Raw genomic sequence first — 23,268 nt, 5'->3', positions numbered from 1 at the left:
CCATGCTCCATGCCTCTTGAAATAGGGTTTCTGATGTTTCCCCTTCTAGGTTAGCTGGACGGGTCAATGGCGCCAGGCCCAATACGGTGAACGAGGACTTCCTCAACCGGCCGACTTCCGTTCCCGGTGCAAGGAGGTTTGCCGTCTCGCCGCCCCATTCCTCGGTCTCCCCCAAGTCAGCTGAGGTACTGGAACCAGTCTCTGTCCCACGACCAAACGGAATTTACTTGATAATCGCGATATCAGCGACCATCGGGGTACATGGCAGCGGTGTTCCCTCACAACACTGTCTGGGGTTATTTGCCGTGGTCTGCGGGCATCCCAGGGCCTTTCCGCTAGGCATCTTTTTGGAAAATGAAGCTCGCTGCCCGAATCAGATAGGAGCCGGCTCCCAACACAGACAGCACATGGCCAAGATAGTCTTCGTCCACGATTCAGGTCCTAATGCTTCCCGTAAAGACCGAGAGCTCGCCCGATCCGAAGCACGATCGCACGCCGCTCGTGTCTCTCACCGGGGCCGGAAGAGGCCGAATCATCCACCGGTGCCCAGATCCCAAAACGTCCAACCAGCCGGTCCATTGTTACCCAATGCGACGCACATAACTCCCCTGCTCCATGACGAGGAGACGAGCGCCTCGGACTCAGACGCGTCGCCGTCCTCGTCATGTAGCACGTCGTCGTCGGACACGGATGCCTCGATTGCAGAGTCTGCCATCTCGTCATCATCATCGATCCTGGGGCGAGGCAACTCAGACCCTTTCGAAGCTCTACCAATCCCCGTCAACTCGAGGACGAACCAGATCCTGTCGTTCTTGAAAAATGTCTACCTCCCTTCAATCTACCGTGTCGGTCCGTTTGACAGCGAAACGAGCTATGGAAGCCTGGCCGCCAGAGCCGAGTGGTCCCGACTCACGACCGCCCTCTATATCGAATCATCGGGTCTCGCAGTCTTCTACAAGTACTTGAGCATCATGGCCGCGGTGGCCCCAAAAGGCTCGCTCCAGGAGGAGAGATTAAGACTCAAAGGCAAAAGTTCTCGGGCGCTGCGCATGCTGATCGAGCGGGCTCCCACCGACCACGGGTCGATCCTGGAAGGTGCCATGAATCTATTTTCGGCCGAGATGTTCGCCGGGGACCCCGACGAAGCATCGATCCATGGGAAGATGATACACAGCATGCTGAAGAAGTCGTTTGAAGTTGGCGGCGCTGGCGCCGTCAGCCAAGAAATGCTCCGACGCGCCATCTACAACGACGTCTATCTGGCCATGCTCCACATGCGGCGACCGATATTTTCAATGGATGGATGGGTTCTGGAATATCTGGCGCCGATCTTGGCCCCGGTGGATGAAGCGGTCGAGCCGTTGAAAATCTACATGAAGGCCACCTTGGACGACTCGATCGACACCGAGCCGGCCCAGTCGCTCCTGGTTGTCTTTCGCTTGGCCATGGCCATCTGGTTTCGAAAGCACTTCTTACCCCCCGAGTTCAACCGGGCCACTGCGGTGCAATGGGTCTTTGCGCAGACCAACATGATCCACGTCAGAGCGCTTAACCACTACCTCGACATGCACGATAGGCTGGATCGCGACGCCAAACAATTAAGCCCTCTTGACCATCATATTCTAGACCTCGTAGCTCAATGTTGTCTAGTTCTGGGGATCATGTACTACATACCCCAGTATTCTGGCGATCCTACCATTCTGGACAAACCCATCCTCGGGTGCACAAAGGTAGTCATGAAACAGATGCGTCAGACCATGTTGGCCATCTTTCCCAGCTTGAATGTCCTGGATCCCGATTTCGATCCCTCGCTCCTGAGTAAGCACGCAAACACGTATCTCTGGGCTTTGTTCCTGGGCGCCCAAGCCGAACAGACGGATGGCGACATCTACCTCGACGCCTCCAGCTTCAGTCTCAGCTTCATGTTCCGCGAGTTTGCCTTGAGAATGAGAATATCCTCTTGGTCGGAGATCCAGCAAAGGACCTCGCGCTATGTCGATCATGAGTGGTTTGACATTACACCGCACGCTTCGCTGTGGGTTCCTCAGCTGCTCGAGCAAGAGCGCGGATCTGTTGCAGCGCCAGAGCTTGAACTGGCCCGCACCACGCAGAGACTCAGCTTCAAGTGAGCCGAAAGCAGGCCGAGATCCGACCTTTTTTTTATGAGTATGCCCCTCGTTGGGCTTATCTGTGAGACTTCCACATCTTGGCCGAAGAAGCTCAACCTTGATAGCCATTCAGTGGTCTCGGACGGCTGAGCGTCATTGGATGCCTACGGCCTGGTGGTTGTAGCGACAGCCCAACTTCGCTCCCGAGTCGTGATCCTGCTGTCCTCCCAGTGGTCTCGCTTCAGCACGACATTGAAGCGTGAGCCATAGAGCCAGCGACGATTTCAACATGTCGAAGATCTGGAGAACGTACGTGCTAGCCTTCATCTAGTGTGACGCTCGATGGGAACGGGAAAACCGAAGAAGGCCTACGAAGCAATCTTGGGCGAGCATTCGGCTAGGCGCGGGCTTAAGAGTGGAAAAGTGACGTGACTGCGTCCTGCTTGAAAAGCTCTCGAGTGTAGGAGCTGAGCCTGCAGCATCTGGATCCAGAGGGTGCAATCGATACCGACGAATGCAACACATCCGCACACAGTTGCAGAGGGTCACTCGACTCGATCAACACCAACGCGACGCCGAGGCATGAGTACACACGTATTCAGGATGTAGGGCGTAGAGCACCACCAGGAAGGTACGGACGTCGTCACAGCTCTGCAAGCATGGAATCGCCCGATCAATATGCTTCTTGATTCATGAACATGTCCTCAAGCCAGTATGTTTGACATTTGCCCTTCTCGACATCCCATAAGTGCGTGGGTCCAATTGACACATTTGTTACAGATGCGAAACAAATCCTGACTTTGAAAAAGGTTGGTAGACAGAAGGTGTTCGTCGGTCCGCCTTGGTTCGTCCGATAGAGCGAGGAGCTCAGCAAAGTTCAGCAGGATCAAGAAGATCTGCAAGAAAGATCCCCTTGCCGCCTAGGCCGTTGATTGGGGAGGAATACAACAAAGTATTGAATCATTGAGCAGACTTTGAAGAAAGAAACTCTGCCATCGAAAAGTGCAGGCTTGTAGCCAGTGCTATCAACACGACCTGGACGAACAGCAAAGATACATGAAAGCACGATTACGTTCACTTTCCTCCGCCCCTGGCTATGCCGATACACATGCAAATGCAATGCAACTGCAGAGGACTGAGGCCACTCGCTCAGAAACTCCATCACTCACTCAATCCTCCTCGATCGGCAGCCACCTCACCCTCACAGACGTCCTGGACTCTCCTTGTCGGATCCCACATCCTTGCTCCTCCACTCCAGACACATCCTCGTCCCACGGCATCGCAAACACGCACCGTTCCTCAGCCTCGCCTGTGCCGTCGTCTCTCACCACCTCTCGAACACCGCCCTCCCAGTCCCGGCGGACTTGGTCCCACAGCTTCCTCACATCGCCGTCGCGACGGCGCAGATGCTCTTCAGCACGCTCCTCGTGGCACTGGATCTCTGTCTCGAGCTTCTTGATCTGCTGCACTCCCTCTCTGGTCTCGTCGTCCGGCTCGCTTCTGCTCCCGCGGGAGGAAGACACAGTAGCTTTCTCTGCAGCTCCCAGCGCAGCAAGGCCTGACTTCAACTCTACAAGTCTCAGTTTCAATTCCCGCACAACGGCATCGCATCTCTCGCGGATCCAGGATTCTTGTTGCGCCGCCAGCGCCAGCGTGCAGTCGAGACAGTGCGTCGGGGCAGTCAAGAATTGTCGGACCTGCACATCCCCGTCCGCGTTGCTCGATGCTCGACCCGGACCCGAATCGTCTGTTCTTCTTTCGGGTTCGACGATTTCGGTCCTCAGCACCGCGGGCAGACGTGCAGGTCGAGGCGTCGGAGGTGTGGTGTGCGGACACTGAGGAAAATGGACCTGAGTGTAGGGCGGGATCGGGCTCGTGAGGGAGGACTTCCGAACATGGGCCTGGTTCGGACGAGCGGTGCCATCGCCGTAACTCGAGGGTGGATGAGGACGCGACTTGCCGCCGGTGCTGCGAGAGGAGAGCGTGCGGGCGAGTCTCTTCATCTTGCCGAGGTCTTTGCTTGGACTATTTCTTCGGTTCGCGCCGCCCCCTGATAGTGAGGATGTCGAATCTGGTACCGTCAATCTCGAGTCGGATATACGAGTCGCGCGAAGGAATGGCTATCCTGCCTATGCCTCGAAATCTCGACCTCGTAAACCCTGGTGTAGACCGTTTTCGAACAAACAAAAGACACTTTCACTACCATGACAATGGAATGTCATCGCCGCGTCGAGTATCGTCAATGCGTGACATGGCATCGTGAATCGAACCACTGGTCATATCACACAATGACGACTCTCGGCCCCTGCGTTGAACAATCGAAAGTTTCCTCCGGATGCGGAGTCGGAAGTTGAAGACAATGACAACGACTCGCTCGCCCCCATTTTGTTCGCCCAACAAACAGAGGTGTCTCGAGACAAAGACTCACCTCCGCAATGCTGCGATCGTTCTTCTCTTTGCTCGTCGAGCGTCGTTTGCGTTGACGGCTGGCACCCTCCAATGCTGTCACGCAGCGGTATAGCCGGCTTCGAGAAGAGGATAGGGCCCATCCCCCATTGTCCTTGCTAGGCGCACGGACTACACCAAGTATGTGTCCCGTGCGGCATTTCTCACAATTGGAAGCACAAAGATCCTGAACACGATGAGATTGGACAACCCTCCAACTCAGAGACAGCCAGAAAATGAGATGAATGTGTCGGAAAAACCATCGCCATGATAGGAGACACCAAACTTGCAGCGTATAAACCTGTCACCAGAGAAAGCGACTGCCCATCCCTGAACGCTGTATATATGTGTATTGCTTTGCGCCGAGGCTAGCAGCAAAGATGGAAGATAAGTAGACCACGCTTCCTAGACTCTTGTCCCATTCATCAACGTTAGCAAACCTCATGATAGCACATAACTTGCCACGCACATGACTTCCTTCTTGGCATAGCTGGTGTGCAAATCGTAGAACTCCTCGCTCAAATCCATCAGCAAACTTTTAGAACCCAAACTTCGACCCGATATACCCCAGCGCCGCCGCTCTCTTCTGCTTCGCCACGAACTTGCCCACGTCGTCACTCCACGAACTACTGGATTCTGCCGCTCTGTCAAGACTATCACCCGCCAATCCCAGGTTCTCCGTTCGCTCCTGAAGCTGCCGCTGCATGTACGCCCAGTACGTCTCCTGAGAATGATCTGGCTTGGGTGCCCGTCCCGTCCGGGCGGCTTCCCGTTGTCGCTGAAATTCTGCCTCCTGCGCGGCCCGCATTTCCGTCAACATTCGCTTAGAAGGCGGTCGGTCCGGACCGCCAATGAGGATATCCATATCGGAAGGAGTGATGTATTGTGTCCCGGCAATCCATTGGAGGTTGCTGATTGTAGGTCGAGGGGGAACCATCTTGGCTGCGTCGTAGAGACGATCAGTGCTGGGTGGGAGCGATGTGCCACAGCCAAAGACATTAACCATGGCTAGTTCGCTAGGGCCTGCCCAGCCCAGAATATCTCCTGTAGGAGACACGACAGCATCGCCGAAGCGTTTAGTGTCTAGGAGATGATTGACGCGTATGCTTGCGATTTCTTTCAGAGCTGGGATCGAGAATGCTCTGGCGGCACCATCGCCAAATAAGCCGACAACAGCGTAACCACGTTCTTCGTAGCGGGCTACTGTGGCCGAATCACACAGGTAGTGGTCGAAGGTTTTGGAGGCTCCTTTTGCGGACGCTGGACGAAAGATGTGCGCGGACGAGACTGTGACAGCTACAAGGACGCCATCTACTTTCCGGCCGGATTGTAAACCTCCCATTGCATACCCTGTTGCAGCTGCAGGGGCGCCTGTGTGAGCATCAATCGGGCACAACGAGATGACCCGGTCATCTGAAATTTGGGCCGCCCCTATCGACTGTGCCGAATACCGCCCGGACTGAGAGGGCAGAATCTTGAACGTGGCGACTCGACCTCGAGATGTGCCAACAAACAAGGCAAGTGAGGAATAATCTATCTACTCGTCAGCCGGTGCGGACATCCGGCATAGAGAACACTTACCGTCGCCATCAAGGGTTAAGATGCCGAATTCCATCGCCGTTGCATATTCTGTTGACTGAGTGGCAGGTGCAGCTCGTCGAATGCTTCCTCTTCGATGCTTACCGGCGACCATTTCATTGAGTAGAGCCGTGTGGATGATAGCTGGACCACGTAGATCGACGATGGTCACTCCACCTCCAGCATAACCGGCAGCCACGAATCCGACATCAGAATGCCGCAAAGCGGTGACGGAGCCTTGTTGGTCATTCGTCATTGTCAGGGGCAATAGGCCTTCCTTCAAGCCTGGATCTGCTCGTTCGCTAATATCCTGCATTTTCCCAGGTCCTTCGTTCGGGCCAGGATCAGATGGGGGGCGACCGAAGAATTGATTGCGGTTCAATCGAAAAACAACCAGTTCGCCACTTTTCAATCCTACCGAGAGCTCTCCCGTCGCACCCGACATACTCATCAACGACACGTCGAGTTTGTCCCACCGACCTACTGCTTTTCCGAGATCGACTTGGAGGACATTGGGATTTTCAATGACGTCGCCATGCCCGCCATCCCATATCCGAATGGTTCCATCGGCGTGGGCGGCTTGGACAATATTTCTGTTTTCATGCCTCTTGAGGGGTTTGATACCTTCAGCACCCCCGATCAAAAATTGCGGACCATGCTGGCGAACTTCGCGCATTCCCAGCCACCTAGTCCGGTCGACGAATGCCAGCGCAATTTTAGTGACAAATGGATGTACAAAAGATAACGAAACGTGTAGTTGGTTGCTGGGTGTAATGGGATGTCCAGAGGGAAAGCTCAATGTGATTACTTCACCCGAGGACAGCACGGTCATGACTGCTATTGGATCGTGGGATCCGGCAAAATGAGGAGATGAGCGAGGAATCAGGAGAAAGGTATTAATCGCGGCGTTGGGTGGTGTTGGAAGGACATGTATGCGTTTGGGATGGCGAAAATGGTTTGCCAGGAAATCCCACGTCGAGGTTTGGTAGTTCGGTGTTGGACCCAGTTCGATAAAGGTCAGACCTCTCGTCGGGTTGGTTGTTGGGGCGCCCCCCGCTATAACCAAGCCAGTATCATCCGGATTTGCTTTCGAGCACCAGGCAATGTGGAAGTACGGCTCTTTCACTGTACCAAACCCTGGACTCACTGGGCTGAGAGGGCTCCTAGGGACATCCCTCGGTGGTCCAGCTCCAGGCACATTGACATCCATCTCTTCGATTGTCCTCGCGTGGATAACTCTGCCATCTCGAGGATCCCAGAATACCAAACTCGAGTCATCGTGGGCCGTCAACACGAAAGTGCCGGTTGGATGCCAGAGAGCATGTGTCAATCGCGGATGCCGGATGGAATTGGCGTTTGTGGGATCTCCATCTCCACCTCGCGCTCTTGGTGGAAGTTCGTATTGGAAGAACTTAGTTGCCTTGTTTTGTTTGAAAGAGTAGATGACGGCGCCCTCGGAGTAACCGATAAGCAATGTACCTATGTCTTTGGGATGGAACTGCATCGACACTATGGGCAGAATTCGGGCTCTGGGATTCCGCTCCCGCCACAAGTTGGGAATCTTGAAGGGCGTTTGATGCTCTCGATCCAAGTCGAATGCCACGATTTCCCCTGTCGATGCACGTCAGCAATAATTTCTCTCTTTTGTTCTGTCCCATTTATATCAGGCCCACCATTTTGCAATCCCGAGAAACAGTAGTCGAGACTGGGATCTGAGAGGATAGCAACGACCTGACCGGGAGGGGAATAGTTGGCGAGCATATGCTTAGTGTCCAGGCTGAAGATACTGACATCGTTCTTGCTGTCGAGCACAAGGACTTTGTCGGCGCAGAACTGTATGGCTCGAATAGATGACGGTCGAGGAGGAGTGAAGGTCACGCAGACTCGCTTCTGGCCAAAGACATAGACGACCCCGGGGCCGAACTGGGATTCGTTGGTCCCGACAGCGAGGAGAGACTGGACAGGGTCATAGGCGAGCACAGAGATCTGTGAGTTGATGCCATAACGGGCAAACTTGAGATATTGTCAGTCTCCAGGCAGTAGTGCATATCGAGGGCAGGCGTACGTCGTCTAGCATGAACGAATCTGGAGTGACACCAACGGAGAGGTCATTCTGAATGCCGGCCTGCTTGCCACGAAGGAAGTGCGCCATGTTGATTGAAGACGCAGAATCCCCTGCATGACAAGGAGAGGGTTCTGCGATCTGTCCGACGAGTCAAGGAGACACTGTCGATGGTTTGTTTCAGTAAGACGCAGCAAGTCAAGACTGCGGCTGCGATGGATTGAGGATCGGCGGGACGCCAAGTGGGCTGAGGAACGCGTCGGAGGCTCCAGGGCGGTGATCTCATACCCCGTGACCCGTGACCTCTCAGCCTCGTCTTTCAGCCTTGTGCACCTCAGTTTAGATCATGGGTTGCAGAATTAACCATTGCTTTGTTTTCATTGAGCTCATATAAGGTATATGTTGCGCCCAGCCCGGAATGAGTGAGAGAGTAGTACATTCGCCTCTCGCGAGAAACCAAGAAAATGCACAATATCCAATCGCCGCTATGCAAATGAGAAGCCGTGACGAGCAGACCAATTCCCCACCCTCTATGCCTGTTTCTGATTCAACAAATCCCTAAGTCATCGAGGCTTCGCGACTTGATCCTTCAGGAGGACCACTTGCTGCTGTAAGTGGCAGCAGCACTGTAGGTGGTGTAGGTGCCGGTGTAGCTACCGGCGTAGCTGGTGGTCTCATAGGCGCTCGTGCTGGCAGGTGGTGGGCTAGAAGGCGGGTTCCCAACAGGCTCAATCAAGACGAAGAGACCTGAGAGGCAGACAGGTCCCACCGTGTCGCGCACAACCAAGGTGGTGTCAACAGATTGGATAATTCCTGGGAGCACGGTGCCAGGAGGTGGGCAGGGGAAGCTGGGCACAACGGTGAGCAGCTGACCCGGCGTCAGCTTCATGACACCATCGTTTTGCAGGCCACCGATGGTGTTGAAGGTCACTGTTGAATACAACTTGTCAGTCTTCATTATCAAGAATCGGTAGGCTTCGAAGAGGGTGCCAAATGCGGCAATGCGTATCATGTTTCGCAGGAGGGAGGTATTGACGTACAGCCGGTGCTTGGAAGGTCGTTCTCCAGTTGTGAGAAGTTCAAGCTACATTTGGATTAAACGTCAGTATTTGCCCCATGAAACAGAGGCCCGGAAGGAGTCGATGACAGGGGATAATCTCATCCCCCTTCTTTGGATAGGCCAAGCAAAGAAGATCAGGAGTTACACCTACTTTCCACCACCACTGAAGATGGCCTGGGAGAGATCACCATAGATCTGATCGGGGCTTGGGACGGCGAGGTTCAAGGAGCAGTTGGCACCTTCAGCGAAATCGGGAATGGTGAATTGAGAAGCCGTGGCCAGATCGTCGGCGGTCTCGACGTAGAGATCTTGCGACCTCAGGAAGGCCTTGTCTGGGTTGACTTGTGAGACCGTCTGGATGTCGTCGGCGAAGAGAACGAATTGATCGGCAGAGGGGATGAACGGGCAGTTTTTCGAAGCGTATGGCGGGTAGCTGCTGCCGCCATAGTGCCAGCTGCCCTTTGCGGCTGCGATGCTGGAGAAAGCGGCGGTGGCAATGACTGCGGTCTTCATGGCGCTTGACAGAAAGGATGGAATAGAAGGAAATGTAATGGAAAATCTTTCAAAGAAAATAGATTAAACCTAATGAGAGTCGTAAGGAAATCTGTTACCCAAGTGAGTGGATTGAGAGGCGGTTGATGGCATTGTTCGAGTATTGTAGACTGTTCAGAGGCTTTATAGATTCGACTTTCTGGACTGGCATGGCTGTCAGATCTGTCTTTGCATGTACAGAGTGCCCAAAGAGTACATTGCCTGGGCAATGCGGTAAAGGCCCAAACCCTGCAGTCTGTCCCTGGGGAAAGGTGGCTCGGCCTCACTGGCTCTGGTGGGCCTCTGACCTAGCTGTCGCCTCATTCGCAAGTGGTAGGGTCTTGGGCCACTCTAACCTCACCCACGCATGCTCGGGAACGGGTATATTCTGAGCATCACCGCTCACCGGAGGTTCCCATTGGTCGACAAGGTATTTGGGGCCCCAAGCAGCATTAGGGTGATCTCATTTAAAAGAAACATCAACCAAGATTCCCTTTTCGGGGAGTGGTTCCTTCAGAGTGCGGTGCCTGATGTCGGCGTGAACAAGGACGACGAGTCCGACATCTGTGAAACAGCCCCAAAAGAGCTCCGATGGCCGCTTCAACGGACCATCGACGTCTCTCGTACACCTCAAGAAGTCCCGCGAGACTTGGAAATTGTCGACGGCAAGCTCTCGCTGTGTGTTGCTTGTCTCTTCAGGCTATTGAAGTGACCGAGGTTGCGCACAATAGACTGTGAACAGAGGTGAGGGTTGCTCAGTCCACCACAGGAGGTTTCTCATCCCCGGCTAGCCGAAGTTGGATCTGATGTGAGGAGGATCCCAGATTAGACGAGCAAATACGGGGTTGGGTGGTGGAGACGCGATATTGGTGGATATTAATACCAGCTCGGTTGAGACTCTCGGGAGGAATCCGAAGATCCTGTGGGATAAAACGGATTAGGAAATCATCGGGGACATGCGTGTGTTTGGTTGATTGCTCAAGAGACGAGAAGATGGAAAAGATGGAAAAGATGAAAGGCGGTGGCTGTTGACACGGCCCCCTACAAATCTATTCTTGACATATTCTCCAGCATCGCTCGCTGCTTTAGCAGCCTTGCCTCATCTTCTTGTACGCAGCCTCGTGCATGTTTTTGCTCTCCGCGTCGGACATTCACTCCTTCGACGTAGACCAGTCTGCATGTAAGCTCCGGCAGCTTCGATCTCTTCGATTTCTTCTCGGCTCCGTGTCTCCGACTCCGGATTTCACCGCCCTGCTCGTTTGACAGGCTGTGGACTTTCTAGGGAAAAGGCCGTAAGAAGAGATTCGAACTGCTTTCCATTGAGTCCCTGGGGGAATTAAGTGGTACATGATGGCCAGCTAAGGCAAACCTCATGTCTGTCTGGTCCTAGGTAGCTTTCGCAGTCATTTGGCCCACAATACAGCTCACAGCTTAAGGACTCCCCTCGCCAGAAGGATCTGCACCGCTGGCATTGAATCGCTCATGATCTCCGTCTTCTTCAACACAATCCCATCATGGGGAGCCCCCGGTTGCTTCGCATAGAAGAAATGAAACCCTCCGGGGATCTTGACATCCCATTCCCTCCCCTGCAGGTCCTTGACTTTCTTCTCCTGCGCGGTCGGAGCTCCCTGGCAGTTGGCGAACAAGTAGGCTTGGCCGATCATCTCCCAGCCCTCGTCCGTGTCGAAGCAGACCAGAAAGTAGGGCTCATGGAACTCCGCGGAGAACGGAGCGTACATACTCTTGGCCTCACTGAATGCCTGTGCATTACCGGTGTGAACTGAGCCGTCGGGTTTGACGAGGGTGGTATCAGCAGAGAACTATAGGCTTCTGTGTCAGCGGTTGGGAAGCTGGAGTCTTGCAGCAGTCCAACATCCAAGAAGGTCTGGTCTCACCCAGTCACATTCCTCTTGACTCCAGTCTTCACGCTTGTTGAAGTTGATTGTGTATTCTTCCATCCACTTCATTGCCGGGTGCTTGCGAGTTTCATCGTCCCAGGTCCCAAGATGAACGAAAGCCGGGCGGGTCGGGTAAGACATGGTGACCAGAAATACAATGGATGTTTTCTTCTGTGGCCCAAAGCACAAGAGTGAGGTATGGTACCGGAATTACGGAGCTGGAGGGTTTGGCTGTTTAGGAGAAGAGATGAGCGGCATCAAGAGCGAGACAAGGCAGGATTATATAGTCGACATCATCCACCACGAGAGCAGATGCATGTCCGTTCAGCTCAAGCTCTCTGATGATACAGAGCTAGACTCAGCCGCTCCGCCAACAATCCATAGCATCCAGCCCATGTGAGCACTGCGCGGGCGTCACTGCAGAGCTCATTCGACTCCCAGATGACAGGAACAGGTAAGGGGTGCACGCAGCTGGCAGAGCTCCCCGCGCTGCTGAAGGCTGAAAGGAAAGCGTTCGTAAGCGAGGCTCTCTGAGAGGACAGCCACTGTCCGCCATGCCCCGCAACCGAGGAGCGTGCTAACCGTCTTTCGCAGGCGTTCTGAAAGTGTCAAAGACGGGGAGTATACGAGCGCGGCGGAGGGCTTGTTCAGCTCTGCCTGCAGTGATTGAAGCCACATTCTGCGCGTGTGTCGTTCGGCTGGGGATGAGCCTGGAAAGTAACAATATGAGGGTGAGGATTAAAAGAGGATGGAATGCGGAAGGACTAAGGAGTAGAAATGCTGATGGAGTCGAGATCATCCAATCAACAAGATTGAACTGCTACAGTACAAGACGAAGACCACCAAGAAGGAGATGCTTACCGCTTATCCCATGTCGCACGGACGTCAAACAGCATCCCTATCTCGCTGCCTCCCTCCAGGTGCCTACCCAGGTACGTACCTATATACTTCCAGCCAGCCCTCCCCCTCCCGCTCCCCCCATCCTCGGTCGTCTCCCCTACTCACCTCTGTCTCTCTTGTCTCGCTTCAACAAGCGGATTCCCCTCGCTTATTCCCTGTTCTCAGTGGCTGCCCGACCCAAGACTCGCTTCCTTCTCGCTTGGTGACACTCTCAATGTAACATCTTAGCGAATGGGAAGCGAGGTTTTGCAGGGGCTCCCCGGGCATCCTACGCTGCGCCACCTCGGGAAGCAGAAAGAGTCTTATCAATCACGATTTGATAGAGGGCTTCTAGGTTGGCTGCCATTCGGAATGCTTCAAGCTGTATACCATCACCGACTGGCTTGGGCCATGAATCGCGCGCAATCAACACCGTCCGAGAGGAGGTATGCACGGGGATGGATCAATGGATGGTGGTCGTCATTATGAGTTGTTCTCTATGTGAGTTTTCCGTGCTCAGGCTCCAGACACAGGGATGCCTCTGAAAGAAACTGCCCAGTCCGCTCATCATTCCTCTGCTATTACAAAAATCTAAGTACTGTCCTGCTGAATTCGGGACCAAGTAAACCAAACAAAAGGTAATGTACAAATGTCGAGGACCCGAAGCCTGTATCACCGTTTCCGCGTAAGGATCTTCGTAATTGCGTGCCGAATCGTGATACCGGCCTTCTCGACTTCTTTCTTGGTCAGGCCGACGGTCAGACAGATCTTCAGGGCTGGTGACGGCGAATAAATCTCGGTCTTTGCACCTGAAGGCCCTGCGGGAAGTGTTTTCACGCGGGTGATGAGCACGTTCTGTGACAGGCACTATATCCAAAAAGTCAGCTGAGACCAAAATCGACAGGCAGCGAGCCAGTATTCAAGTGAGGCTCACCTCATCCACGATGTCCTGCAGCAGCTGTTGTTGGTCTTCGGTCGTCAACCTCCGCGACGAAACCACTTCGGGCTTCAAGACCAGTATCATGATTGGGTTCTCCGGTGCACTGGTACAGTGCATCCAATCACTTCTCGGGTCAAGCTGCTGCCACATGGCCCTGATATTCTCTTTCAATTGAATAAACAAGTCCGGTTGAGTCTGCAGCATCATCAATGTCTCGCTGGCCGTCACGGCAGACATGGCTGGAAGCGCTGCTGAGAAGGTGTACGAGGCGGCGGATAATCGCTGGTGCTCCACCACTTCGTCTGAACCTGCGCAGAAGCCTCCCGCGGCCGACAACGGACCGGCCATCGAGCCGACGATCATGTCCACTTCTGCGGCGTCAACGTGTTGGTGTTCCGTCACGCCCCGGCCAGTTCGGCCCAAGACGCCAAATGACCACGTCTCGTCGAGGATCAATCTGAACTTGTATTTGAGCTTTAACTCAATCTGCGCAACCACAATTAGAACGGGCCCCCAGTCTTATAGCTGGGCCAAATGGCAACTCACAATCTTCGGCAAATCAACCACGTCACCGACGTTTTCGAACAATCCTTCAGTAATGATGAATCGTCTTGTCAATGGCTTTTTAGCCTGTTCCTTGGTAACCTTGGCCAGCACCCTCTGCAAATCTTCCATGTCGTTGTGTTCATACCATCTGACTGCACTCCTGGAAATCTGGATTCCCTTTCGGATGGCATAGTTCACAGCTTTGTCGGCAACAATGATATCCCCTCGCTTGGAAAAGGCCGGAATGACGCTGGATATCGTGGAGAAGGCTTGAGCATAGATGATACATGCCGTAGTACCAAGGAACGCCGCAATGTCCGCCTCGATCTTCATGTGCACATCCTGAGTGCCGTAGAAACCAGGCGGACCGCAGGGACCAACTCCATAAGTCCGTAATGTCTGGATAGCCCGCTCTTTGAGGTTTTCGTTCGAGACAAAGTTGTAGAAGTTGTACGATGCCAGGTTTGTCACCGTCCGGCCGTTGTTCAGTTTGGATCGGGGTCCACTCGGACTGTCGCCTCACAATCAGTACGTCGCGTATGGCGCATCTTCAGGAGTAGACTCACCCAACGATGATGGGACGCCTCTCCAATTCTGCATCCTCAAAAGCGGTAGTCTTCCCAACCAAAGGCTCTGGCGTCCATTCGTCAACCAAATCGTCAATTTCCTGGTTTCGCAGTCAGCGCTTCAAAGCTTGGTCTCGAATCGGCCCTCATGAATGTGCCCACCTCGTCAGACAACTTCACATAGTTCTGCTTTGTCGAATACTTTGGAGCCAGCAGATACCGGATTGCGAACAGCACTAGGAAGAGTTCGACGGCAGACCGGATGGGGTCGTTCTGGTAACTGGACTTCACGTAGCGGAGAAAGATGGCTGAGCCGGGGATTTTCTGGAATTGTTCGGCCGCGGTGCTGGCCAGGTTTGTGACATATTCTTGAGCGTCATGAGGGTCCATCTTTTGAGCCAGCAGCAGGTATCAACAGCCTCTCCCCCAGAAAAGGACTCGAAACAGAAATGCGGTGACCACAACGGTTCTTAAGTCTGGAGCCTGGAACGGATTGACGATGTCACAGCCCGCGAAAGGGCTCACTGCGGCATGTCACGTGATGGTCTCAGGGGCAGATCAAATTTCCGAGCATCGCGGCTTCACCAACGAATCTACGAAACCAATCGGCCTTTTCCATGGCAGCCGGCTGACCGGAATCAAGGCGCAAAGGTTCTGTCTTAATTGAATGGAATGGAATGGAAGTTTATGCAATTCTCTTTTTGTTGTCATGTACAGTGCAATACCTCTTAAGCAAACAAAAAGGTTTAACCTGACGCCCATTCACCACCCAAGATGTGCCAGGTCTGAAAAACCAGCTGAAAGAAAGCTCCCTCTGCAAAGGCCGCTTGTCTATGCCATTTCAATCATTAATTTGTTCGGGTTAATGGCCGACAAAAGAATTTCAAACTCATTAGAGGGCCATGTTGTCTAATTTGTTTCTGTCCACCCTTCCATATGCACCAATGTATACACCCTAACCGTCTCCGCAAGACGTGGTGGAAACAGCTTTACCATCGGACGAATCGTCCGCCGCCACCACCAAAGCTGAAGGGGTCGTTGGAGTTGGAGCTGGTAGCTGCGGCAGTTGCAGCAGCAGTACCACCTCCACCAGCATCCTGACCAAAGTTGACAAGCGCAGAACCTGTAACGCCCGTGGTGGTATCGTTGTTGTTCTGTCCAGTGGGTTGAACAAGATCGAGAGGAATGGTCGGCAGGCCAGTGATGTATTTCCGGACAATGATAGGCCCAATGATGAGCACAAGGAAAATGATAAGCATAATGAAATACAAAATGGCGTAGCGAATGACACGCCTCTTTCGGAGACGAGATTGTTTGATCGAGTAGATCGGAGGTCTGATTTGACGGCTGCGGAACAGTTAGTCTTGCACGAAGAGCAGTTGACAGGGGTTACATACCTAGGCCTCAACCAGAATAGCATCACCGAGTGGAACTTGTCGATGTAAGGCACGCAGAGAGCGGGCAACATGATGAACATGATGATGTGCCCTAGGATAAAGTCCGCCGCGAAGAAGCCCAGCTCGGTGATCTTGCAAAGGTATTCTCGGGCAGGCTGGGACATTGAGTGCCAACCCATCGAGTACCATTTGCCAGTCCACCAGGCGATGTTGGAAGTGTCGTGTTTGAATTCTCTTGTCAAGCAGAGCGCGATGATCAACTTGAAAACGAATCGTTGCAGAGCAACCACAGCGATCATGCCCAAGAGTGCCTTGGCAAAAATCCATCCCTCGAGGAAGAACATGACTTCCCAGAACGCAAAGAGCATGATGACAGCAACTCCATGTGCGATAGCCGCAAGTACCGAGCCGAATTTCTTGCAGCACATGCTCAACACTGGACCCATGCAACAAGCCATGCCGAATAGACCAGCCAGAACACCAGCATTAACGGCGATGGGGGCAAAAGCAACAATGGCCACTCTCACCAGAGAGTTCGTTGGCGGCTGCACATCGGTTGTCACGCCAGTCTGAGCGTTGATAAAGAGGTACGGGATCAGCGTAAAGCAGACGAGCACCAGAGGACCGACAACTTCGCTGAAGAAGACGCTGGTGAAGTTAGCACGAGGAACATCCCCGGAGAGCTTCTCAGACGGAACACCCAGAGCCTTGCGCTTGTATCCAGTGAGGCGAGTACGTGACAGTCGGCAGAAGGCGATCCAAGATGAGGCATGCGACCGCGAGTTGCCCCTCGATAGCCACCTGAGGTAGTCTCTGTAGTCGATAAAGAAATCGTTCCAGGCGAATTGATGAGGGTTGAAAATGAAGGGCGAGATGCAGAGGCCAAGCAGTGAGACCCAGAACCACAAGAGCCAGGCGCCCCAAACGGTGATGGTGCCGAAGAGCAACATCATCAACGACCGGGCTCCCAGATAAATCGATGGACCAGCGAAGCGAGAGTAGAGAACTCCGAATGGGATGCGCGCTGTCGCGAAACCACGGCCAGTACCGATGTATCGTGCGCCACCAAAGGAAAGATCCTGCTGAATTGAGCTGGCATAGATTTGGCACACAAACACCTCGAAAATTGGAGAGGCAGAAGCAAAATGCTTAGCCAAACGGGTAGCAGCACGCCAAAATCCACGTTCCGTCAACTCCTGAACGACCAGGGGCACGAAGGAGATGAAAAAGACGATAAAGATCGAGACAACGCAACGTTCAACCCATTCCATAATAGGCGTCAAGTTCGTGCATCCGGTAGGCTTGAGAGGATCCGTTGGTGGAACGTTTCGGTTGTAGAAGCAGACGATAGTCTCGTGTCTCAGCGCGCCCAGGTTGATCAACACAATCATGAAAAGTTGCACTGACAACATGATAAACATGTTGTTGATGTGGAAACCGGGATGCGCATAGTAGAAAGACAGGAAGCGATCCAAGGGCAGCTGAGTACCGAGATAGTAGTACTCTCGGGACAACATCTGTTCACCCATACCAGTCCCGATCTTGGTGGTGAAGTTGAGGATGGAGCCAAAACCAAGATCACGGCCCTTTCCACACTGGTAGTATTCGCAATGCTTGATGCGGCCGCCACGGATGAGAGCATTCATTCCAGCGTAGATATCTTCGTTGAGATGGAGTCCTTTCTGTGCCTTGGAGACACCGCCTCGAGTTGTCATGAAAACACCGTTGAGGAAATCAGGGTGACCATAGTGAAGCTTACCACCGATTTGAGCCAGAGTACGAGCGAAGAGAGTGCCGAATGTTTGTTCTTTGCCAGCAGCGACATCGCCAAGCACACCAATGTTCTCAGAGAAGATGTACTCACGAGCACCGAGAATCGCAACCGGGTTTGTCTTTGTTGGAGGAAGTCCAGGAGTGTACGGCGAGACATTATCCGTCGTCATCTCCTCGAATTCAGCCAAGACACTTCGGATCTTCAAGCATTCTTCCAGGTAGTTGTCTTGATTGGCGTCGATAAGCTGGATGTATTCACCACGGTAGAAGATGATGGCATGGTTCTGGTTGTCGGATTTGCCATCACCGAGAATAGGATTGCCGGAAAGTTGAACTCTGAACTTGGGTCGACGCATTCCATTCTCGAGAAGCTCCGAGTGGCCATCAATTAAAGCTGAGTACAAGCGAGGTTCCTCCCCTTCGTTCTGCGGTGGCTCTTCATCCAGGTAAGCAATCTGAAGGTCGGGATAAGCACGGAGCAAGAATTCGGTGTTTTCACGCTCCTCTTTCTTGAACTTGGCATAACGCTGCATGGAAACCACAATCTTGAATTTGCGTCTAGCCATACGTTCGAGTTCACGTTCGAGCTTATCAGAGTTGCCGCCGAACATCTGAACCACTTCGGGATTCTCCACGCGGTACAGGAGCTTGATTGCTCGGCTGTAGTTCATGAACCCGGAAATTGTGCGGTACAGGGTTTGAGATCGGAGAGAGGCCCAGATTCGAGTTCGCAGAGTATACTCTGGCGCCGCAGACTTGAAGCCAATACAGTAGAACGGAAGATCATCGATCTTGCTCTTCGCAGTATCTTTCTCGGATTTCTCATAGTCGCCATTGAACTGGGACGTCTCATCCGCAAGGATCTTGGTATCTTTGACAAAGCAGTCCCACTCATGAGGATGGAGCTGTTTGAGATACTCAAGAAGGGTGACACGAGAATAGGGCTCATCCTCACGAATGATCTCTCGCAAAGACAGAAGGATCTTTTCGCCGTAGTGAGGGATAAGGACCGTGAAAGTTGGCATATTGTCGACCGGAAGAGGCTCAGGGATAGGTGTAGACAGAGACTGCGCAAAGAACGAGATACGACGTTCCGCTTCGCTCTGTGACGGGAAGAATTCGGTCTTGAACGAATGATCTTCCTGAGAGACGAAGAAGGTTGGTGCACGAAGTGTCCGCTTGCCCTCCTGCTCTGACGGCACTTGATGATAGAGCAATTTCTGCACGTGATCGATTGCTAGAAGATGTTCTCGATACATGGAAATGACAATGGCGTTCCAGACTTGTGAGATGAGAACCTTTGGCTTGTATTTGATTTCCATGTCAGTCGTAGCCAGGACCTTGGAGTAGATTCTCTTTGGCAAGCGAGAGAAAATGTTTCGCCATGGTGTCCAGATGGATACACCCAGGTAGAATGACCGAGCGACCGAGAAGACGCAGTTCCAGATGATATACCACAAATAGGTATCCAAGAAGAACAGAATCAGATCGGTGAAAAACATGATCCCGAGCAAGATCTGAGGCTGGTACTTGCAAAGGTAGTCTTTCAGGATCTTGTCTCCCTGGCAATGGTGGATTTTGGTGTAGGATAGGATTTTAATCGGGTCTCTGAAGGACAGAGTCAGGAAGAAGTACGACTCTGCCAATTTCGCAGCAAAGACCATGATCCATAGACCGAATGACATCCACATGTCGTTACCCTTAAGACGAGGGTACGAAGCCGTGAAAGTTTGACTGGCAACATAGCGACGACTGTTTCCGGTCAGGTAGCTCCCGAACAGCCCGCCCAGAGGCATGATTGAGAAGAAGAAGAACGTGGCTAGAGCAACGAGGAACTGCACCACGCCCAATATCAGAGAAATTTTGGAAGTCTGGGTAAATCCAAATATGTAGACACTGGGCGCAATGTTGATGATGAAGACACCGATCAAGAAGAGAAGTCGCTTGGTCAAGTGCTGAGCACCAGCCCATTTTCGTGGAACGTACGACCATTCAATCAGAGTAGCCAAGATGTTGATCAAAGTCGCGATTGTGCCACCCAACGCGACGGCGGACCACTGAGCAGCAGCGTGTGGCTTGTTGTTCAGTTGTTGCTGATAATTCTTAGTGTACAGCGTTGGGGAGTTGAAAGCCGTGTAGAACCAGAAGGTGGTGAGATGGATAACCCAGATACGGTTGAAGTTGACAATCAAGTGGAACCAGGATCGCGTTTCCTTGTATGTCTTGAAAAAGACCTTCTTCCAGTTGACCTCGCCCAGTTTCAGGTATCTCTCCGCGGGTGGAAGATCAACAATGCGCGACTTATCGTTCATTACGATCCTCTCAATGCCTTCGGGATACCAGAAGAGTTGGTTGATGTCGTCGTAGCCAATGACCTTGTTGTGATCCTTTTCTCGACGAACATACTTCCCATCGATAATCTCGTAGGCCTGGTCACGGATGTAGGTGTAGAGAGGAGTGATGACATTGTTCAAGTAGGTGAACTCTTCGACCGGCTCGACGCGATTCTGGCATGCGGGGGAGTGCAGGTAGTCGTCCGCACACTTGAAGATGAAGCAGAGGGCTTCGGGCATGAAACGAACTTGGTTGGCTTCACCCCAGCAAAGAAGGTAGAGGGCGATCTGGCGGGCACGATCGTGCTGCGACATCTTGTTCATGCGTGTCTTCCACCGGTATTCGGCTGCCTCCAAGGAGTTGTCACCCTCCAAGGCCTCCAACGTTGCCTCTTCGTTCTGGGGGTTTTCCTTTGCCTTCTTCGCAGCAGCCTTTCTGGCCTTTCGTGTCCTGCGGTTCGCTTTGCCGAGCTTCATGTTGGCGAAACCTACCGCATCGTCGAGATCCAGATGGGCAGCGAAATACCAACGGCGATAATTTGCGTTGTCGCCTCCAATATAATCCGCATGCAGAGACAACAACGCCTGGTTGGGTGTCATCCGCGAAGCTCGTGAATCGAGCAAGGTCATCATGTGGTCGTACATGTTGCGCATGCTGTCACGCTGAAAACCGAACTTGGCTGTCAAATCCAAGAATATGTCCTCAACCTCCTCTTTCGAAAGGGGAATTTGAGCATCGGAGGTCCAGGCTGGGTAAGGCTCACGAGAACGTTGGCCGGCCGGTAATGCGTTGTTGTAATCCATCCCATAGATTGGAGTTGAGGCACCGGATGACCTGTTCCCGCCATAAGAGATCTGAGACGATGGAGGTCGGTATCCACGTCCACCTTGACCCTCATAGCCGCTATTGTAGCGCTCATCTCCCCGGCCATAGTAGTCCATTTCAGCTGCGCGAGCCATGTCTGATCTCATTGTGAAGTCACTGAATGTCTCGGAGTCCTCTTCAGAATCATGGCCGCGACGTCTGGGGCGTTGTCCTTGGTTGTATTGCTGTCCAGCAGCTCCCTGGTCGTAATATTGGCCATCATAGTAGTCATCTTGATAGCCTTGATGACCTTCGTAATAACCACCATCATTGTGGTAGGGATTTGAAGCATCGGCGTTGTAATAGCCCCTGCTTGTGTCAGTCTGCTAGCAGAAGAAAAGGAGATGAGTATATTTCTTACGATTCATCATAATAACCTTCGCCTCCATGTTGCTGGTGACCATAGTCATACTGGTCATGGTAACCGTGTTGGTCCTCTTGGTAATAGGCGTCGTTGCCATGATGCTGGCCGTAGCCATCATCATAGTCGCCCTGGTGAGGATGGCCTGACATGTTTGGTACCGTTCCTGGAGCGCGACTGAGGTCAGTATGTGGCAGCCAAAGCAAAAAATCACCGTGATCTGCACTGTGAACCTGCAGGATCCAATCTTGTTCCCACTTACTTTACAGATGTCCCATGAACAATGTCCTCCAGTTTCAAATATGCGTCACACGCGAAAAGGTTGCCCTCGTGTATTTGCGGTGTGTAATATTAGGCGTAATACGAGTATAAGCAGCGAATGTCGAATAGGGGGTAAGCGGCGCAGGGAAATGATGGAAATCGTGTAGAGTGGGCTTTAGGACTGCCACTGTCTGTCCTCGAGGAATTCCAACAAGACAGTGCTTCGAACAAGAGCTGGCTCAACCGTCGAAATCGCAGGTGAAAGGTGGAGGGAACGGATGTTGGTGAATTGGGCTGTGGTTGTTGTGAAACGAACGAAGGGGGGAGGTGCGGTGGTTGCTCAGCCAATGTGCAGCTGCAGAGGGCGCGTTTGGCGGGCAGGACAGGCGTCGCCCTTATTTACGGAACCCGAGCTGACAATTGCCCCTTCCCAAGGCTTGGGGTGAGCAGTCCTCGTTGTCCCTGCCTTCTTCTCGCAGCGATAGAAGCGAGTGAAGGAGGATCACGAGGAAGAAAACGACAGTGTGAAGGAGAGTTATTCGACAAGGAGCCAAGGTGCGAGGCTGGTGAGTTTGAATAATGGGAAAAAAGGACGACAAAGGGAGCTGGGCACTGCAGGACCAGGGAGGAAGCAGGATTGGAGGAGAGCTGGCGACACTGGAGTCCCCTCAGGGCATGCTTGTTTCGGGCTTAGAATTAGGGGGGCCGGCTGCTGGTGCATGAGAATGCGCCGCAGGCTAGAGAGACTTGGGTGGCCCAGTGGCCCTTGGGATTTGTCGGCGGGTGGTTCGGTGGATGTTGCCTCCAGGTTGTGATTTCGGGCCGGCAGGGGGTTACCCAACAGCAACAAACGGGTGACGAGGGAGCAAATGAGGCTTAACAGCTGGGCCAGGCACTCCCGACCAGGGTGGCAGGGGTCAACAAACAAGGGGGGCTGGTGGGCTAGACGCTAAGCACTGGGCAATGGGGCAATGGGCAAATCTTGAACCAGGTCCATGAGCAACGCCACACCACCCTTTTGATGCTTTGTTTGTCTCCACGCCCTGCTTTTCCCACATCCAAGTGGCTTCTTTGGCCGTCGCAGACACACTAACCGTTGATAAAGGATTTCCTCGACTTTTCCGGCCGAGTCGTTGCGATTCGTTCCAGTGTCGTTGATTGCGACACATCAAGAGCGTCATCTCTGTACCCACTTGACCTACATATCGCTTACTCGTATTGCGCTACGGACACGCTTCCCGCCTTGCTGCAGCTCGACTGCTATCTCTGGCACACCATCAACCTAATCCGTGGCTGGGTTGGTGGCTATGCATAAGAGGACAGCAAGATCGAGCCTCACGCTAAATGCCTTGATTGTCTGCCTTCTCCTCCCCGATGGGTCAACCAAATTCATCGCCAGCAAGATAATCGGTCATCATACACTACATGGGGAAGAGGGATGAAGCTCATCCTGTTTCGTTGGCGGGGACATTGCCTGGTTCGCGGGTCGCACAACCCGTGTTTCATATCGTGGAGGGCTTTTACACTGCAGATCTCAGTTGCGTCTCGGACAATTTCGCTGGCAGGAAAAATCTGCATGTATCCGTGGGCCTGCTGAGGGCGGATGCAGTTGGACGGACAATCATCCCGGGAACACTGATTCTTTGTTCGGATGCACGATCTGGT

General features: G+C 53.0%; 5 protein-coding genes across 6 annotated transcripts; 1 reads left to right on the top strand and 4 right to left on the bottom strand.

Annotated features, from left to right (window-relative positions):
- Window positions 1-216: 216 nt before the first annotated feature.
- On the top strand, window positions 217-5,016 carry PV07_08230 (uncharacterized protein). Its single transcript, XM_016395374.1, has 2 exons — window positions 217-2,820; window positions 2,889-5,016. Exon 1 carries the CDS (start codon window positions 408-410, stop codon window positions 2,127-2,129), a length of 1,722 nt encoding a protein of 573 aa, XP_016248793.1. The 5' UTR covers window positions 217-407; the 3' UTR covers window positions 2,130-2,820; window positions 2,889-5,016.
- PV07_08231 (uncharacterized protein) lies at window positions 3,278-4,111 on the bottom strand (the record flags this gene model as incomplete). The annotated part of the gene is made up of 1 exon (XM_016395375.1): window positions 3,278-4,111. One exon carries the CDS (start codon window positions 4,109-4,111, stop codon window positions 3,278-3,280), a length of 834 nt encoding a protein of 277 aa, XP_016248794.1.
- Window positions 4,733-8,381, bottom strand: PV07_08229. 2 transcript variants are annotated; one of them, XM_016395372.1, is made up of 4 exons: window positions 8,197-8,381; window positions 7,805-8,144; window positions 6,135-7,742; window positions 4,733-6,086 (listed from the first exon to the last, which is right to left on the bottom strand). In XM_016395372.1, exons 1-4 carry the CDS (start codon window positions 8,281-8,283, stop codon window positions 5,092-5,094), a joined length of 3,030 nt encoding a protein of 1,009 aa, XP_016248791.1. In that variant the 5' UTR covers window positions 8,284-8,381; the 3' UTR covers window positions 4,733-5,091. The 2 variants fall into 2 exon arrangements, with proteins under 2 accessions (XP_016248791.1, XP_016248792.1); XM_016395373.1 differs by having other exon boundaries at window positions 6,135-8,144.
- A 4,636-nt stretch (window positions 8,382-13,017) lies between these two features.
- On the bottom strand, window positions 13,018-15,079 carry PV07_08228 (uncharacterized protein). The gene is made up of 5 exons (XM_016395371.1): window positions 14,776-15,079; window positions 14,614-14,714; window positions 14,048-14,558; window positions 13,496-13,987; window positions 13,018-13,428 (listed from the first exon to the last, which is right to left on the bottom strand). The coding sequence occupies exons 1-5, from the start codon at window positions 15,001-15,003 to the stop codon at window positions 13,234-13,236; spliced, it is 1,527 nt and encodes a 508-aa protein (XP_016248790.1). The 5' UTR covers window positions 15,004-15,079; the 3' UTR covers window positions 13,018-13,233.
- A 207-nt stretch (window positions 15,080-15,286) lies between these two features.
- Window positions 15,287-22,367, bottom strand: PV07_08227 (1,3-beta-glucan synthase component FKS1). Its single transcript, XM_016395370.1, has 4 exons — window positions 21,605-22,367; window positions 21,343-21,508; window positions 16,011-21,290; window positions 15,287-15,960 (listed from the first exon to the last, which is right to left on the bottom strand). The coding sequence occupies exons 2-4, from the start codon at window positions 21,492-21,494 to the stop codon at window positions 15,603-15,605; spliced, it is 5,790 nt and encodes a 1,929-aa protein (XP_016248789.1). The 5' UTR covers window positions 21,495-21,508; window positions 21,605-22,367; the 3' UTR covers window positions 15,287-15,602.
- Window positions 22,368-23,268: the final 901 nt, after the last annotated feature.

The sequence above is a fragment of the Cladophialophora immunda genome (assembly GCF_000835495.1).
Source record: "Cladophialophora immunda strain CBS 83496 unplaced genomic scaffold supercont1.4, whole genome shotgun sequence".
Lineage (NCBI taxonomy): Eukaryota > Fungi > Ascomycota > Eurotiomycetes > Chaetothyriales > Herpotrichiellaceae > Cladophialophora > Cladophialophora immunda.
This window is presented reverse-complemented; position numbering and strand designations above follow the sequence as displayed.

Coding starts and splice junctions, on each gene's coding strand:
- PV07_08229 (XM_016395372.1), bottom strand. CDS start 8,283: ATGGCGCACTTCCTTCGTGGCAAGCAGGCCGGCATTCAGAATGACCTC. Junction 8,145..8,196: donor ATTCGTTCATGCTAGACGAC/GTACGCCTGCCC, acceptor CAATATCTCAAG/TTTGCCCGTTATGGCATCAA. Junction 6,087..6,134: donor CTTAACCCTTGATGGCGACG/GTAAGTGTTCTC, acceptor ACGAGTAGATAG/ATTATTCCTCACTTGCCTTG.
- PV07_08227 (XM_016395370.1), bottom strand. CDS start 21,494: ATGTCAGGCCATCCTCACCAGGGCGACTATGATGATGGCTACGGCCAG. Junction 21,291..21,342: donor GAAGGTTATTATGATGAATC/GTAAGAAATATA, acceptor TGACACAAGCAG/GGGCTATTACAACGCCGATG. Junction 15,961..16,010: donor CTATTCTGGTTGAGGCCTAG/GTATGTAACCCC, acceptor ACTGTTCCGCAG/CCGTCAAATCAGACCTCCGA.
- PV07_08230 (XM_016395374.1), top strand. CDS start 408: ATGGCCAAGATAGTCTTCGTCCACGATTCAGGTCCTAATGCTTCCCGT.
- PV07_08228 (XM_016395371.1), bottom strand. CDS start 15,003: ATGGACCCTCATGACGCTCAAGAATATGTCACAAACCTGGCCAGCACC. Junction 14,559..14,613: donor AGGCGTCCCATCATCGTTGG/GTGAGTCTACTC, acceptor GTGAGGCGACAG/TCCGAGTGGACCCCGATCCA. Junction 13,988..14,047: donor TGGTTGATTTGCCGAAGATT/GTGAGTTGCCAT, acceptor GTGGTTGCGCAG/ATTGAGTTAAAGCTCAAATA.